Source organism: Megascapheus bottae, chromosome 9 (genome assembly GCF_031878675.1).
Source record: "Megascapheus bottae isolate mThoBot1 chromosome 9, mThoBot2.hap1, whole genome shotgun sequence".
NCBI classification, from domain to species: Eukaryota; Metazoa; Chordata; class Mammalia; order Rodentia; family Geomyidae; genus Megascapheus; species Megascapheus bottae.
Genome location: NC_143517.1, coordinates 29,694,557 through 29,712,441, shown reverse-complemented (window position 1 = coordinate 29,712,441; position 17,885 = coordinate 29,694,557). Strand labels below are relative to the sequence as shown.

At 35.6% G+C, this 17,885-nt stretch overlaps 1 protein-coding gene across 6 annotated transcripts in view; it reads right to left on the bottom strand.

Moving 5' to 3' along the window:
- Ralyl (RALY RNA binding protein like) overlaps positions 1-17,885 on the bottom strand; it is a 597,512-nt gene that overhangs the window by 57,265 nt on the left and 522,362 nt on the right. For all 6 annotated transcript variants that reach the window (XM_090339006.1, XM_090339002.1, XM_090339000.1 and 3 more), the window contains 2 exons: positions 16,508-16,555; positions 7,701-7,864 (listed from right to left, as the gene is read on the bottom strand). In XM_090339006.1, coding sequence (XP_090195132.1) covers positions 7,701-7,864; positions 16,508-16,555 — 212 coding nt within the window. The remainder of the gene's footprint in view (positions 1-7,700; positions 7,865-16,507; positions 16,556-17,885) is intronic.

Genomic DNA, 17,885 nt, shown 5'->3' with positions numbered 1-17,885 from the left:
CTCATTATATGGTTTCTATATCCTGGAGGTCCTTTCATTTAGTGTCATATTATATGGCCTTACGTATCTAGGTTTTGTTCTATTGTAGATCTCTGCTAGGAGAGCCCAAGGTTTCTGCTGATTATGACAAATGAGGGAGACCATTGAGCCTATGTTCCTTTGAGTCTGGCTTACTTCATTTAATATGATTTTTTCTAAGTCTTTCAATTTCCTTACAAATGGGGCCATGTCATTCTTTCTGACAGCAGCATAGAATTCCATTGTGTACAAATACCACATCTTGTTGACCAACTGAGGGACATCTGGGTTGGTTCCATATCTTTGCTATGGTAAATAGTGCTGCAATGAACATCGTTGTGCTAGTGGATTTAGTATATACTTGTTTCTGGACAAGGGTAAATGCCAAGTAGTGGAATTTATGGGTCATAGGGGAGCTCTATGTTTAGTCTTTTGAGGAACTGCTATACTGCTTTCCATAGTGGTTGAACGAGTTTGCACTCCCACCAACAATGTAGTAGTGATCCCTCCTGGTCACATCCCCTCCAGCATCTGTTGTTATTAGATTCCTTGATCCTGGCCATTCTGACTGGAGTGAGGTGGAATCTTAGAGGAGTTTTGATTTGTATTTCTTTTATGGCTAGAGATGTTGAGCATTTCTTCATGTGTCTATAGGCCATTTTTATTTATTCTTCAGAGAAGACTCTCTTTAAGTCTGGCCCATCTTTTAATGGGATGGTTGTTTCTTTGGAGATTAGTTTTGGAGTGATTCAATTTTTTGAGCTGTTGATATATTTTATTTTATTTTTTGCCAGTCCTGGGCTTGAGCTCAGGGCCTGAGCACTGTCCTTGGACTTTCTCAAGGCTAGAGCTCTACCACTTGAGCCTTAGCACCACTTCCAGCTTTTTTCTATGTATGTGGTACCGAGGAATCGAACCCGGGTCTTCATGCATGCTAGGCAAGCACTTTAACCACTAGGCCAAACTCCCGGCCTGTTGATATATTTTAGATATGAGGCCTTTGTCTGTTGTATGATTAGTGAAGATCTTTTCCCACTCTGTAGGCTTTCTGTTTAACTTGCTAACTATGTCCTTTGCCATACAGAAGCTCTGCAGTTTACTGCAGTCCCACTTATCCATACTTTCTCTGATTTGTTATGTTTCTTGGTCCTTATTTAAAAAGGATTAGACCTGTGCCAAGGAGACCTAGTTTATCTCCTATTCTTTCTTGTAAAGTTTTCAGTGTATCAGCTTTTACCTTGAGGTCTTTGATCCATTTGGAGGTAATCCTGGTGCAGGGTGACAAAGAAGGATCCAACTTTAGTTTTCTGCAGGTGCTTAACCAGTTCTGCCAGCACAACTTGTTGAAGAGGCTGTCTTTCTTGCATTCTATTTTTTTTGGCTCCCTTATCAAAGATTAGGTGGCCATATGTCTCTGGGTTCATATCTGTGTCCTCAGTTCTATTCTATTGGTCTTCAGGCTTGTTCTTGTGCCAGTACCAAGCTGTTTTGGTCACTATAGCTCTGTAATAGAGTCTAAAGTTTGGTATTGGAATCCCTCCTGTGCTGTTATTTTTGCTAAGAATTGTTTTTGCTATACAGGGTCTTTTATTATTCCATATGAAATTTTGGATTGCCTCTTCTATTTCTTTAAAGAATGCCATTGGGATATTGATGGGTATTGCCAACGTTGAATTTGTAGACAGCCCTTGGCAAGATTGTCATTTTCACTATGTTAATTCTTCCAATCCAGAAGCATGGGAGATTTTTCCATTTCCTCATTTCTGCTTTAATTTTCTTTTTCAGGGTTTTAAAATTTTCATCAAAAAGTTCTTTTACATTCTTAGTTAAGTTAATTCCTAGGTACTTTATTTTCTTTGAGGCTATTGCAAAAGGAGTTGCCTCGTTCCTCTCATTGTCGGCCTAGAGGAAGGCAGTTGATCTTTGAGGGTTAATTTTATACCTTGCTACTTTGCCAAAGTTTTGAATCAGCTCAAGCAGCTTGGAAGTGGAGTCTGTAGGGTTCTTTAAATATAGAATCATGTCATGTGCAAAGAGAGAAAGTTTCATGTCCTCTTTCCCTATTTGGATTCCCTTTATGCTTGCTTCTTGCCTTATTGCTCTGGCTAGGAATTCTAATACTATATTAAAGAGTAGTGGAGAGAGTGGGCATCCTTGTCTCGTTCCTGATTTTAGAGGGAATGGCTTTAGCTTTTCGCCGTTAAGTATAATACTAGCTGTGGGTTTGTCATACACAGCCTTTATTATATTGAGGAATGTTCCATGGATTCCTAGTTTCTCCATATCTTTTAGCATAAAGTGGTGTTGGATCTTGTCAAATGCCTTTTCTGCCTATATTGAGACAATCATGTAATTCTTGTCCTTGCTCCTGTTGATGTGTTGAATTATATTAGTAGATTTGCGTATGTTGAACCAGCTTTGTATCCCTGTGATGAATCCTGTTTGATCATAGTGTGTAATTTTTTTATCAGTTGCTGAAGACTGTTGGCCAGTATTGTGTTGAGAAGTTTTGCATCAATATTCATCAAAGAAATGGGTCTATAGTTCTCTTTCTTTGATGAATGTCTGTCTGGTTTTGGGATGAGGGTTATAGTGGCTTTGTAGAATGAGTTTGGCCAAGAGCCTTCGTTTTCAATTTCATTGAAGAGCTTGAGGAGTATTGGTATGTGCTCTGATTTGAAGACCTTATAGAATTCAGCTGTGAATCCATCTGGCCCTGCGCTTTTCTTGGATGGGAGGTCTCTTATTGCCATTTCTTATTCAGTGCTTGAAATAGGTCTGTTTACTTGGATTAGTTCTTCTTGGTTCAGTGTGTGTATGTTAATATTGGCTAGAAATTCATCCATTTCTTCTAGATTCTCAAATTTGTTGGCATAAAGCCTTGCTGAGAATCTTTTCCTTTGCTCCAGGTAGAAGCTCAACCCTTTAATCTTGTCCAGTTCTCCATAATCCTGGTATCAAATTCACATTTTCTTTTGCTTATCATGATATTGCCAATATCTTCACTTACACTTACAGTAGCAGTACTGGTGGCTATTATTATTATTACTACCATGATGGTTTGATATCCATTAAAAGATTCATAATGCCAGTCACTGCCTATGAGCTCTCACCTGTGTGAAATTGACAATGTCATCATTCCCACTTATGAATGGGGAAATTAATATAGCATGTTCGAAGTTTACTTCAAACACAAAAGTAATAGAGACACTGACTGTGGGATTCTATGTATGACAAGTTCATCTTCTATGCCATTAAGAGTTGTGTTCAACTGTATTATCATAACAAAAGTTAACTTCACTGAACATAGATCATGTGCCTAAACTGTTGATGTACATGAGTGATTTCATCCATACAAGTACTATTGGATACATAATATAATGTTTATATTTTCCAGATAGATGACAGAGTTATATGGGGATTAAAGAACTTCCCCTAGGCCACAATATCACCTCACTCTGAGCCACCCACTTCACTTCAAAATGAAAGCCTTTGTTCTCTTAGACATACCCTTTGGAAGGAAGTCTCTCACATTCTGTTTCCAAATCCACCAAGCTCAATTGAACACTTCTGAACCAACATTGCTTTCTCTCATTAAGATATTAGGCCAGATGTGCTGGGAAGCTAGCTTAGTGGTAGAGTGATTGCCTTGCATGCATGAAGCCCTGGGTTTGATTTCTCAGTAACACAAACAAAAAGCTACAAATGAAATTCCCAGTTTTCCAAGGACAATCAAAATTCTGCATTTCTGGGGAATGAATGTGGAAAAGAAGTTCAAAAACAAACAAATAAAAGAAGGGAACACCAAAAGACAGCTATGTTATAAGGATAAAGCAAATCATCACAGTAAAATCCAAACCATAGCAAAAGGAGATTCTAAAATGTAAATTTTACAGTTTTCCCAGTACACATGGAAAGAGTGTTGAGGAGACAGTGGTTCAGTCACCTTTTCTCTGAAGCATACTTCTGGTTCGTGCCTGCTATTTTACAGCACTGTGAGTGTCTGGATGTGTGCTGATATTTCTATGTCTCATTCCCTATATCTGTAAAATGAGAATATGACAAATGCCCCACGGGGTATTTATGAGGAATACATAATACTTGACACAATATTTGTCAGAAAGAATAAGAAGTTACTAGCTGTTATTTTCTTCTATTATTAAGCTTACAAACATTACATTAAAAGACCCAAGGAAGGCAGATTACAAAACAACTCAAGGAAAGAAAAAAATACTTCATAAAATCACTACCAAGGTTCTAGAAGTAATGTACCCATTACCTGAAGAATGTAACTGCAACCCCTCTAAACATTATCCTGACAATAAGACACAATTAAAAAACCACTACCATGACAGAGAACTTTCAGATTTTAACATAAAAATCTGCTACCAAAAAATATGAAGTTACTTCCCAAATTCTATATTAAGAGAAGAAAATATATTCTACTTTTGTATTTATTTTGTGATTCTTATGGAACCAAAACAAGTTCTCAAAGGGAGAACTTTAAAGTTCCCATCCTCTCTTAATGATACAATAAAATTAGAAATAAAAAAGGAGGCCAAAACCAACAACTTATCTATTTGAAAATGGAGATATTTACTAAAAAAATAACTTCCAAATCCTGCAACTCTTTTTGGACTTGCCTCAGTAACCAGGGCAACTGAAAAATTGAGTCCTGCATGGTTGCACCTATTGTAGAACACTCCCAAAGGAAGCAAACTATTTTTGTAAATCATTGACATTAATGAGAGGTTCCATTTCCTTAGAGATTTATAGTTACAGATTAAAAATTCTAGTGGGGCTCAGGATTTTAGCCTAGAGGTAGAGTGCTTGCCTAGCATGCACAAGGACCGGGGTTCAATTCTTTGGTACCACATAAAAAAACCAGAAGTGGTGCTGTGGCTGAACTGGTAGAGTTACAGCCTTGAGAAAGCCCAAGGACAGTGCTTAGGCCCTGAGTTCAAGCCCCAGGACTGGCAAAATAAATTCCTACTGGTATTCAGAAATTGAGGGTCAGGGATGTTAACAGTTTTACAAAGCTCAGTGTGCCCTTACACAATGTAGACCTGTCCCGGCTTATGTCAGTAAATTTTCCTTTAATCAACTGTGCTTTAAAACCAGCCCAGGAGGAAGAAAATATGATGATGTTTTATATATATTTTAATTTCAAAGAACGTTAATATTACTAATGGCAGAAAGCATTTATAAATGTAGAAGGAAGTATGTATTCATTTTTCAAGAAAACAAAATCAAGAGCTTTTTTTTCTCTCTCTTAACAACAATATAAGAGGATATATTACATATATTAGAGTAGAGGTTCCTTTTTTCTTTTAATTTTGGTGGTATTGGGGTTTGAACTCAGGAGAATATTTAGAGAAAGCAGCAGCAATTCATTTCCCTTTTATTAATAAGATTAAAAAAAGAATTCATCTTTATCAGTAGAAAAAGAGCAAATAGAACAAACACAGATAGTGGCAAAATTCCTTAGCTTCCTATAGAGGCTATACTAATTTAGTCAAGTTCTCAGTGGAACTCTTAGCACACTACACCACGGGTTTCTAAAAGTATGGATATATTTTCCTCCCTGAACTATTTTTTTAATGTATCTTCATGTTAAAAAAGTAACTCAAATGCATATTCTACAAAATTAAGAAAAATAAGAGAAGGGAGAATTGGAGGAAGGGGTGAGAGTGTTCAAAGGAAAGACTTTGATAAAGATGCATTGTATTTGTCTATTGCTTTGTTGAATGTCAACTCCTTTGTACGACCACTTAAAGATAATTGAACATACACACATACACACACAAACAAAAAACTGAAGTATTTTCAATATGATTCTTAATGTTTCTGGTGATTCAGAATCAGTGACCCATAGTAAAGGGAACATAGCATAATAATTTAGTTTTCTATTTAATAACTTAGTTTTCTATCATTTACTTGCTTTTTTGGTAATTATTGTAAGTGGTACAATAGCTTAGTTGTTTGAAAGGATCATGACACATTGAACTCACAAACTGCCATGTTGAATTGAACCCCCTTTGTGTAACTACCTAACAACTATCAACAACAACAATAAAACATGGGATGTAGAATGAAATACAAAATTCCTTCAATGACTGATGGGACTGATCCTCCAGTGGCATCTCTCCACTCTGCTGCCTCTACACCAGTTTCTTCATTTCTCCTTAAGGACACTAATTTACCTCTTCTTCACTGATCATTCACTCTGCTTGGATTACTTAGACAGTTTCAGAGCTTCCCATTCCCTGTCTTCCTCCAGAGTTCTGCCCAATCACCCCATGACGTATAGCACTCACAGATTTGTAGCTTTATTAATTTTCATATTGACGCAATTATCAACTTATTGTCTACTTGCATGCTCCTAGAATGTGATCTCAAGGAAACAAGGGATTTTGGTATTATTATTATTATTATTATTATTATTATTATTATTATTATTTGCCAGTCCTGGAGCTTGAACTCAGGATCTGGGCATTGTCCTTGGACATTTTTTTCTTTCTGCTCAAGGCTAGTGCTTTACCACTTGAACCACAGCGCCATTTCTGGCTTTTTCCTTTTTCCGTGAATGTGGTACTGAGAAATTGAACCCAGGGCTTCTTGCATTCTTCTTCTTCTTTTTTTTTTTTAAAGGAAAAGTATATCAATAAAAAGAGTTCTCTCGAATCAGTTTTTATAAAAAGTTAGCAGTGCTGGGCATGGTAGCTCATGCCTGGAATCCTAGCTTCTCAGGAGGCTGAGATCTGAGGATCGAGGTTCAAAGCCAGCCCACGCACTAAAGAACTAAATAACGTGAGATCTTTATCTCCAATTAATCACTAGAAAAGCGGAAGTGGGGCCATGGCTCAGGGGTAGGGTGGTAGCTTTGAGCTGAAGAGCTTAGGCCCAGAATTCAAACTCCATGACCGCTCCCCCCAACCCCCCCCAAAGTTAGCAGTGTGGTTAATTAGAAAAGTTGTGTCTCTACTTTTTACTGATTACTGTGAAATTATATCTACGGTTTCATTTTTTATAATAAATGTATCTCCAGTTATCTTTCATAATTATTTACAATATTATGTGAATTATGCTTTTACCATTTATACTCGCTAATTTGTCTACCATTTTTCCCAACTAAGTATTCAAAACTCATCTGAATTTAGTGCCATGTTTATGCTAAATTTCATATGCTAGCATATGAAAAGATAATATATAGACTACTTTTTAAGTAAAATAGCTTCCTTCTTTTTTTTTCTTATTTGATTTTACTGTCAAGGTGAGGTACAGAGGACTTGCAGTTACATACCCAAGGTAGGGAGTACGTTTTTTCTCCCACCTTGTTATCCTCTCCCACACTTTTTCTCCCACTCTCTCTCCCTCAGCCCCCTTCCCCCAAAATTGTAAAGTTCATTTCCTTCATATTGTCTTGTGAGTATCGCTGTTGCATTGCTTGGCCCGCTGTCCTTTATTAAAAATGGCATCAAGTTACTTACTTGGATAACTTGCTTTAAAAATCGGTCCTGGGTTTTATAGGTTTATGTCTAGCTCCTTACCTCAATCCAGCGTGGTGGAAAGTAGAAATCATTTCTTATCCAACATGCTTTTCTAATAATTATGTGGGTAATTCGTTGCATAATGGACTTCATCTAGTAAATAAAAAAAACAAAACGAAGACCGCTACTTACGTTTCGAGCCGGATGAAGAAGACCCACTGACGGTGGATCTGGATCCTCCCTTCATGGAAAAGACTCCTTTTCCCCTACGAGTAGTGGAGACGGCCACTCGTGGACGCTTCAGAGGAATGACAGCTCGGGGTGGGGGAGGCACGCGCCCGTGGTAGTCAAACAACCTGGACCAAACACAAATCGAGAGCAGAGTTGGCTTGATGCCTGAACAGTTGAGTTGTATCTGTGCAATTATTAATAGCATGGCCTCCTAGAAGCCCTCTGATAAGTATGCGCTCTTTCTTGTGAATATGAAGACAAGGTGTGCAGGGGACAATTCCTTTCTTACACCAAGTAAGATGCAAAGACAGTCTTTTCTGGACGTTAGGGCATGACCTTTAAGATGAACTCATTTGTCAAACATGAAAACACATGGACCTTTGTCCAGTAACACAAACAATTTGTTGAAACGAAACGCGAAACTCGCTTTTGTTCCCTAAACATGTGTCTCTTCCTGAGTAAACAGATTTATCCTTCTTAGGAGCAACAATTTTCCTCTCATACTGCAGATTCTTATTAGCATACCAGCTTGTGAGAGGAAATAATTATACAGACTCATGAACAAAACAAAGTAAACAATCCTCTGATCGGAAAACAGAGCTTAGAGGAAACAACTAGAAATAAAACCAGATTAAAGAAAACAACAATGACAGAAAAATCGATTTGCTGTTCTAGTTCTCCCTTAGGACTGGCCAGTAATCAAAACCTCCTCCAACTGCAGAAATAAAGCTTGAATAAAAAGGACCTGACCATGAAAACCCATTTTATTGACTAAAGCACCGGTAGGAAATATTTATTAGGATATATTTTATTATTCTGATCATTTGCCAGCTGTGCAGTGAGAGTTGAGGCTGCTATAGAGTAAGCTAGTAAAAAAAAAAAAAAAGAAAAACTTTTTCTAATCTCCCCAAACATCACCAAACCTAATTTTATTAAAATATTAGAAAATGTTTTCACAATGAAGAAAGTATTTCTAATGAACAACGAGGGCAATAAAACTGAAATGTTAAATCATTTAGAAAGAAGTGTAATCCACAGATTCCATATCATTCTTACTGCATAGTCATTTATATCACATTTTTACATGACAGCGTATTTGAATAGCCTAAATGTCAGAGAAAAACTAAGATGCATTTACTCATTTATTTTTTAAAACTATCTGCCAGAAAACACAGCCTGTAATTATGTTATCTTCTATAGAGAAAATAATGTTATGGACTTAGAATTATTATTGTTATACATTTTATTGTGACACTGTTATATGAATTCTAGTCTTGCAATTGATTTAAAAGAATCAATAGAAATAAAAAAAGCAAGCTAGAATAAGAAATAGGAAGAAAATAAAGAGAAACAATTTCTACAAGAAATTAATTCCAAAAATGACATCTTGTTTACACATCCATTGGAAAAATGATAATCTGCTTTTGGAAAATAAACCTAAGAGTCTAATAAAAATTAAGGTGGGATGCTTTTAAATATATATTCAAAACATTTAAAACTATTACATTAGGTGCTGGGAATTTGACCTAGTGGTCGAGTGCTTGCCTACCATGCACGAAGACCTGGGTTTGATTCCTTGGTACCATATACATAGAAAAAAGCTGGAAGTGGTGCTGAGGCTCAAGTGGTAGAGCTAGCCTTGAGAAGGCCAAGGACAGTGCTCCGGCCCTGAGTTTAAGTCCCAGGACTGGCAAAAAACCCTATTACATTATAATAGATAATATTTAAACTGAACTTAATGCAGAAATCCTTAGTCCTCAGAGAACCTTCTGCATTAGAGAGCTAATGTGTCTGCAAATGATTTAGAAAGAGGCTGGGGGAAAGCTAGGCGCTGTCTGGAAAGGCAAGGAAGTGAAATGAGGCAGAATTCAAGAGAGGTGCCATCTTCTGTGAATAAGCAAGTCCTTTCATAGTGAAGAACTAGCAAAGAACAGGTCGTAGGTGTCAAGACATTATGGTTCACTTCAAAGATTATGGGCGGGCTGAGGCTGAAAAGGGTTTTGAATATCATCCATCCCACCAGGGACTTGAAAATCAAAAGGTTCAATGAAACCTGCCCTTCATTTCAATCACAAGTAAACTCTGCATTAGGTATTTATGAAATGAACTCACAAAGTCAGTGAACCAAAATACCAAGACATTTTGCATGAGCTCCAATACTTAAAAATACGGAGGGGAAAAAGACAGTATGGCCATTGATTCATCTTTCCAGGATAAATGTTGCCACTGAGGTGTAATGTAAGCTCTCCAGAGAGGTTACTCCCCCAGGCATCGTATGAGCAATTTAGTAAGTCATTAGATAAGTTAACCTTTGAAATAGATCAAAAAAAATCTCTTAAGTATGCAGAAATATGTAAAGGCATAAGAATGCTATTGTAGAAATGCAGGCAAGTAATGCTGCTGTATTTGTTGATTTGGACATTATGATGTGTTCTTGAAATATTTTATAGGGGAGTAAATATTTTGTTAGTTTTTCCAGTGCATTCCTCAGTTACACAATGGAATTGTACTTATCCATTTGAAAGAATGCTGTTGTATCATTTATAAAGAAATGGAAACATCTAGAAAAAATTATGCTAAGTCAAGTAAGTCAGACTCAGAGGGGGGGGAAAGGATAAGTTTTTCCTTATATGTGGAAGCTAGGTTTAGATCTAAACTTACAAGTAAATATGTTGGATGGTATTCAAGTGTATATAAATTTATGAACTGAAATATGATAGATTCAAAAGAGATCTCAAATAGTATAATTCTTTAGAACGACAAAATCAAAGTTCAGCAAAATAAACAATAGGAAGTGGGCAGTCAAAAATGTGGGTTGTGGTAAAGGGAAAAAGATTAGATAAATGAAGAGATGAGAAGACTGTAGTCAAGAATCCAGTGTGTTGGACTGAGAAGAAGGGTGGGGGAGGGAAGGGATGGTTAGTAATGTTGACATGTCATAAACTACTTTGCCAGCTCCTTATACAGCTGCTTCAGGATAATTATAAAAAGAAAAAAAATAAAGAATTTCAAAGACTCTAGTGTTGACCCACCTTGCTCTTAAATGGATACAAAAAAACTATACTTGCTCATTGTCACTCTGAAATATTTTAGAATGTGACAGACATTTTAGTAACATCCTGAGAATGTATGTTCCTTGGTGCAGATTCCCATGATAGGTAGTAATTGTTCTCTCAATATTTTGATGAGTTGTTGGGAGGGAAGGAGATTTTTTTTTCTAATAAACAATTGGGTTAAGTTATTGTCAATTCATTCTGCCACTTTGATGGGAAATTTTGTGGCATTTGCACTGAAGTATTTAAACATGCACATTTATTTACTCATTTGTTAGCATTTATGAGTAAGTTACTTATCTAGCTAGTTTTATTTGGCTATCTTTATATCTATAAAATAAAGCTAACTAAAAGTATTGATCTTTCACATACATCATGCAAGATAAAATGGTAATGGAGACATTTTCTTGGGGTACCTCCCAATTTATCAGAAATCAAATGAGGGAGACTGGATGCTACCATAATGTATAAAGGCAAAAGACAAAGTTGGGAAGCAGGTCAGGTTTTCTGGGTTCTGAAATGGAATACAGGATGCTTCCAAATGCAGAGAGAATAGGAAGAAGTTCATATGAGAAGGTGGCATGCAGTATTTTCTCAGCAGAAGGCATTATAGGAAAAGAGAGAAGCTGGCCTTTACAAAGTAGTAATTCTGCATGGTAATTCTGCTTAGTATGTACCCATTTCCTCCTAATAGCTACTGGTCAAATAGATCATGGATTAGCATGACATCAAACAACAAATTCTCTATTCTTCAAGTTTTTTTTCATATATTTTTTATTGTGATTAGTAGAAGGGTTACATTATATTCGCCAGATAGAAGGTACATTACTTCACATACATTGATACCCTTTCTCGTGTCTTGGTCCCCATTTCCCTCCCCGCACCCCAGACCCTCATCTTGTTTTCCTCCCTTCCCTATCCGACTTCAAATAACCAAATACACATATATACAATATATCAGATAACCAGGAGAAATTCTGTAACAATATGAGATAACTAAAGGACAGCAAAAGAGATGAGAGATAACATAGTACATTAAGGATAATAATCACTCATTATATGGCTTTTGTTTCTGCATCCTGGAGGTCCTTTCATTTAGCATCATTATATATGGCTTTATGAATCTACATTTTGTTCTATTGTAAATCTCTGCTAGAAGAGCCCAAGGTTTCTACTGATTAGGACAAATGAGGGAAACCATTGAGCCTATGTTCCTTTGAGTCTTCCAGCCTCATTGTTATTCTCTGCCTTATAAATACTAAAGTCCTTTTTCAAATTGCTACAGTCCACATTCAAAAGTGGGAAAGAAATTGCTTTTCTTTCTTTCTTCCCTCCTTTCCTCCCTCCCTCCTTTTCTTTCTCTCTCTCTCTCCTTCCCTCCCTCCCCCCCTCTTCTTTCCTTCCTTCTTTTTTTGGTGCTGGTCCTTTGATTTGAACTCAGGTTTTGGGCACTGTTTGCAAGCTTTATTCTTCAAGTTTTAAGTAAGAACTCTAAGCCTAACTTCCAGCAGCAAATGAAATATATCTGGTAAGATTGTAGTACACGTAAACTTTGGAAAAAATCCATTAATCAGTCTTATTTTAGAAATCATTACCTGTCTGTTAGACTTTTGCTTTAATGCTTATTGAATTATTATTTTTGCTAATGACTAATATCATTTCAAAACCAATTGTATAATCAGAAATTATACAATTGAGTATATATTTTCATTTTTGATTGTCATTTGAAGAATTTTCTGGTAATTATCTATTTTCTCTTTAACTTCCCTCATTAAAATGGTTCTTTTCTCCTCCTCACTAATCAAACTGATTGATACTATGTAGTTAATGCTAATAAAAATCTATCATATGGATAAGAGATAAACCCCTGGAGAAAATTTGGGAGCAAGTTCTGGGTCAGGTTCTCACTAGGATATTTTAGCAGATATATAGAGAGCAAAAACCAGTGAACCAAAGATACTAACATTGTCTGCATCCAATCTAAAACCCACCTTCTCAGCACTCTTGAATTCTAACAGATATAAATTGTTAAGTAGGGATACATGTAAAGTGCACATTGGCTAGATCTATGAGCTACTCATTTAGCTAGTTCTTATGTTCTTCAAACCACTAAAAATGTATGTATTATAAATAAGTTTGATTCCAAATGACTCCAGAAATAGTTTTAAAAAATTCCAAAAAATATTCCTGTTGTGAAGGCTAACTTTAATAAAGGGGAAAAGAAGCTGTGCTGGGAACTAATGGCTGACACTTGTAAGTATTAGGAGAAGGAGACTGGGAGGATTCAGATTTAAGTTTGTGAAACTCCAATACAGCTAACAGTTAGGTCTAGTTGTAGTCTAGCTACACGGCAACAGAAACTGTGAGGAACACAGTTATTATGCCAAATCAGAAAATGTTCACAGTGTATTTTTATGCACTGACTAATTATCTCCTTTCTCAGTCATCTGAATATTGCTATATAAGTACCAGAAGAAGAAATTCATTCACCGTTATTGTTCATGGTTATTGGTAATTGTTACTAATGGACACTGATTACACACTAAAAAGATTCTAGACTTAATAAGAGCCATTACATATGTATCACGTAATTCAAACAGTACAATTTTATGAGTTAGAGATTAATTTAATACCTTTGTAACAGATGAGATAACATATTTGTAATCATAAATAACTTGCTCAAGTTATAACATGTTCAAAAGTTATTCATAATCACAAGATCAGGAGGGTAGCTTGGGAGGATTTAATTTAGCTAATATTCTTGCAGAACTGTATTGTCTAACCTCTAGTTTGTTTTGCTTTCATGGGATTCTGCGTTAACAGGGAGCTTGTGTATATATCCACAAGTGACAGATGCTTATACAAGAAATAAAAAAATAAATGAATGAGAATACAAACTGTTCAGATAGTTATAGCAACAACACCATACTGATGTACTGAACACTTGCAGCCTGATTTTTTACAAGTGATATTGAAAACTGTTCACGGTAGAGTGTTATCTGAGAACTTCAGATTTTGTAATAGTTTGATTATTTGAAGTGCTTGCTCTTTAAAAGTTAAAGCCTATCTATCTATCATCTATCTATCTATCTATCTATCTATCTATCTATCTATCTATCTATCTATCTGTCTATCTATATCTATCATCTATTGTATCCTCTGTCTAGACCCTCTCTTTCATGTATCTAAATGAGCAATGATTTATGCACAGTCAAATGTAGATGTTGGTTTTTCTTTAAAAATGAGACCATTGACAAACTGAGTTGCTCAACGTTTTAGATTAAATATTGGGTTTCCTGACTTCTAGAAGAAAATTCCATTTTAGGTAGAAATTCATTAATTGTGTAAAAGTTGAGAAAAAAGTTTATGTTGACAGATTATAAGAAAAACATTAATTAGAAAGTTTGATTGCAATAATTAAAATATTAATGAATTTATTTGAGGGGGGAAAAACTTTGGTGGTAAATGTCCTTAAATTTTCAAAAACTGACATATTCAGAAGGCTTCACAGCCTGTCTCTGTATTATCTTTCCTTTATGGCAAACTGGATCATTTTAATGTTGCCAAATATTTACATCATCTTAAGAAGAACTTTTTGCAAACTACTAAATATCTAAAATAAGGTTTTATGTTTTGGTAATATTAGGGGTTGACTCAGATTCTTGCACTTGTTAAATATATAGTGGTATCTGAGGACACTTGTAAGTTGGATTTTCCTGAAGGCCAATGCCAGTCACAGACTGATACTGCTTCTTCTCTGTTTTATATATTGACACCAGGTTTTGAATGAAAATTCATGACCAGGTTAGGATTGATAGTTCTGTTTCTAGTTAACTGGGTAATCTGTTTCAAAGTGACTATGACTTTAAGGAGATGAATTAGGAACACAAATTGAGAACCCATTGTGAGTGAGGTATATTGATAGCCCTTAAGGAAATAACCATAAGAAAAGTTAGCTTTGTTGTTGTACTCTGAATGTAAATTTGAACCAAACACTGTCACTAGAGAAGGAGCTAGAGAGAGCAATGCAAATTAGGAGAAACAACGCAGGGACCAGTGATGAGTGTCAAGAGAAAGCAGAGAACCCTTGGCTAATCCAGGAGTGCTGCTCTTGCTGAGATGGAAAGGATCATGCCTAATGGAGGAGGTGGTGGAGAGATGAGGAGATGGAAAAGCACAGAGAAAGGTCAGAGGTAGGAAGGGGAGCTAGACTTACAAAGCTGGAGCCCAGAGAATAAAATCTTTCAGTTACTCAAAGAGTAGTCTTCCCTTGAAATCTACTGAAATATTTATTCACTATTTATTATGTTTTCATCCCTTAGATTTTCTTTTGTTCCAGACTACTTATAATTAGAGGCTTTAAAAATCTGTATTTAAAAAATGTATTTTCTTTGTCTAATGACTAAGTGGCTTCTCAGGTTGCATGAATTTTTTTTTTGCATGCATGTATTTCAGTTATCAATATTTACTTAAACAGTACTAGTTCTCCAACAACACAAATAAAATTGCAGATGCCAAAATAAAACCTCCAATTAAATCCAGAGAATGTATTATTTCCTGGTAGAGTTATTGTAAACAAACAACTTTGTAAGTAGCAAATGTGTATCATGGCCAATGGCCAAATACATCACTTTTAGCAAATCTGTCAAAGATCAGTTGCTGTTTATCTGTTATTCAGTTCATATACATGTAGCAATCAGGCATCTGTGAGGCCTTGTCCTACAGACACAAACCATAAATTTAAAAGAGAGGATTTATTAAACAAAGATGGAAGTGCAAAAGAACTGTGAGTTGCCATACTGGAAGTGAATTTCAAATTAAATGTAAATAGAATTATCAGCGACAGTTGATAATACGAATGTTGACATTGCTTCATTGAAGAAGCTGTAGAAGTGCAGCCAAAGAAAATTAATGAGAAACTTATTGGCACAAATGAAGAAAATGTATATGGCATGGGCTAGATGTAATGAGACTCTTCTGTAATCTCAGCCTAAGGACTCAGTAAACATATTTCAGGTTATACATCTAGGAAAAAATTCGTAAGTCCTCAACTCAAACAAATCAGTTATGATTCCAGGTTTGTGAGAGACAGAGGTACCAACCAAAAATATGTTTCTTGCCTTTCTTGCTTTCTCTTTCTTTTCTTTCAATATTTTGGTTCTTTCATAAATTAAGTAGTTATACAAAGAGGGTACAATTACATGTGTCAGGTTATGAGCACAAAGCATCTTGACCACTGTCACATCTTCCATCATTTCCCCCCATCATGCTTCTTTTTGAGATAAAATTTCCTCTAACAGCTTTCCCTGTGTTGTGATTCTAGGCAAGAACCATCAAACCTGGCCTTAAAGTCATTTTTTGAGTTAATAAATGTCTTAGCAGTCAATAATAATTCAAAAAGAGACTAAACCTTTAGGATTTAGATAATTTAATATTAGATAATTTAGTATTAGATTTAGATAATTTAACATTCTCTAACACAAAGGGTAAAATGTTAGCCTTAAGCAATTCTAAAGTTTTAAATATCCAAGATCTGCTATTCTTTAGGGTTTAGAACAAAATTTGGCAAATTTGTCTAAATTACCTTTCAGTGGGACTGCATATTTTCTCTCATTATGACAATAAATGTTACTTTAAACATTTTAATTAAGACCTTCATAAATGGAATGCATAAAATAATTTAAATAATAGGAAAAGAGGAAATAGGTCACATACCGATTGTAGAAATCATCTCTGTAGTAATCGTAATCAAAGACATAACCACTAAGGAGGAAAAAGAAAAGTTAGTTGGCGTTTGTTTCAATTGCATTAATTAATAGTATAGCAAGAAATTCGTGCAACTTTTCATATACTTACTTCAATATGTTTACACATGTAAAGTGGTTTACCAGATAATATCCAGTTTGATATAATATACTGGCAAATTATTATCGCATGTTTGACTGTGTAGAGACTGGCAGTTATTTCTGTGATTTGGAATAGGTGATGAGAAAAGACAGTAAAATAAATATTTTCTAATACTTGTAATTAAGTATAAACAAGATCGTTTCCCTCCATGATATAAAGCTTTGCTTCTAAGATAATGGACTTTCTCTTTCTTCCTAAACTATGTACAAGGAGGCTAAACAGCACACAAAAAGTATTAAAATTAAGTTCAGTTGAAGCCAGTTGCTCATGGCTCAAACCTGCAATCTTAGATATTCAGGAGGCTGAGATTGGGATCATAGGTTGAAACCAACTCAGGCAGGAAACTCTGTAAGACTCTTACTTCCAATTAAACAGCAAAAACCAGAAGTGGAGTTATGGCTCAAGTGATAGAACCCTAGCCTTGTGCAAGAAAAAGTTCAGGGTCAGTGTACAGACTCTGATTTTGAGTCTGAGAAATGGTTCAAGAAACAAAACAAAGACAAACACAAATAGAAAATGTTTAGTATTTTAAATGCTAAGATTTAATGACCTATTAATTATAAGAATGATAAAGAAGAATATAGAAATGAGAAATATATACATTCTGCATCTTTTTTTTTTTTGCAAGTCCCGGGGCTTGAACTCAGGGCCTGGGCATTGTCCTTGGACTTTCTTAGGGCTAGAGCTCTACCACTTGAGCCACAGCACCATTTCTGGCTTTTTTTCTATGTATGTGGTACCAAGGAATCGAATCTGGGTCTTCGTGCATGCTAGGCAAGCACTCCACCATTAGGCCAAACTCATGGTCCTGCATCATTTTTTTCATATGTTTTTTTATTGTAATTAATAGAAGGGTTACATGATATTTGCCAGACAGAAGGTGCATTAATTCACATACATTGATACCCTTCCACCTGTCTTGGTCCCCATTTCCCTCCCCCCCACCCCACCCCTTATCTTGTTTTCCCCCTTCCCTATCCATTTTCAAATAACCAAATACAAATATATCCAATATATCAGGTAACAAAGAGAGATACTGTAACAATATGAGATAACCAAGGGACAGCAAAAGAGATGAGAGATAACATAGTACCTTAAGGACAACAATCACTCATTATAGGTTTATGTTTCTATTTTATTTAAAATTGTGGAGTAGATGTTTTAGAGAAAAATAATTTGAAAAATT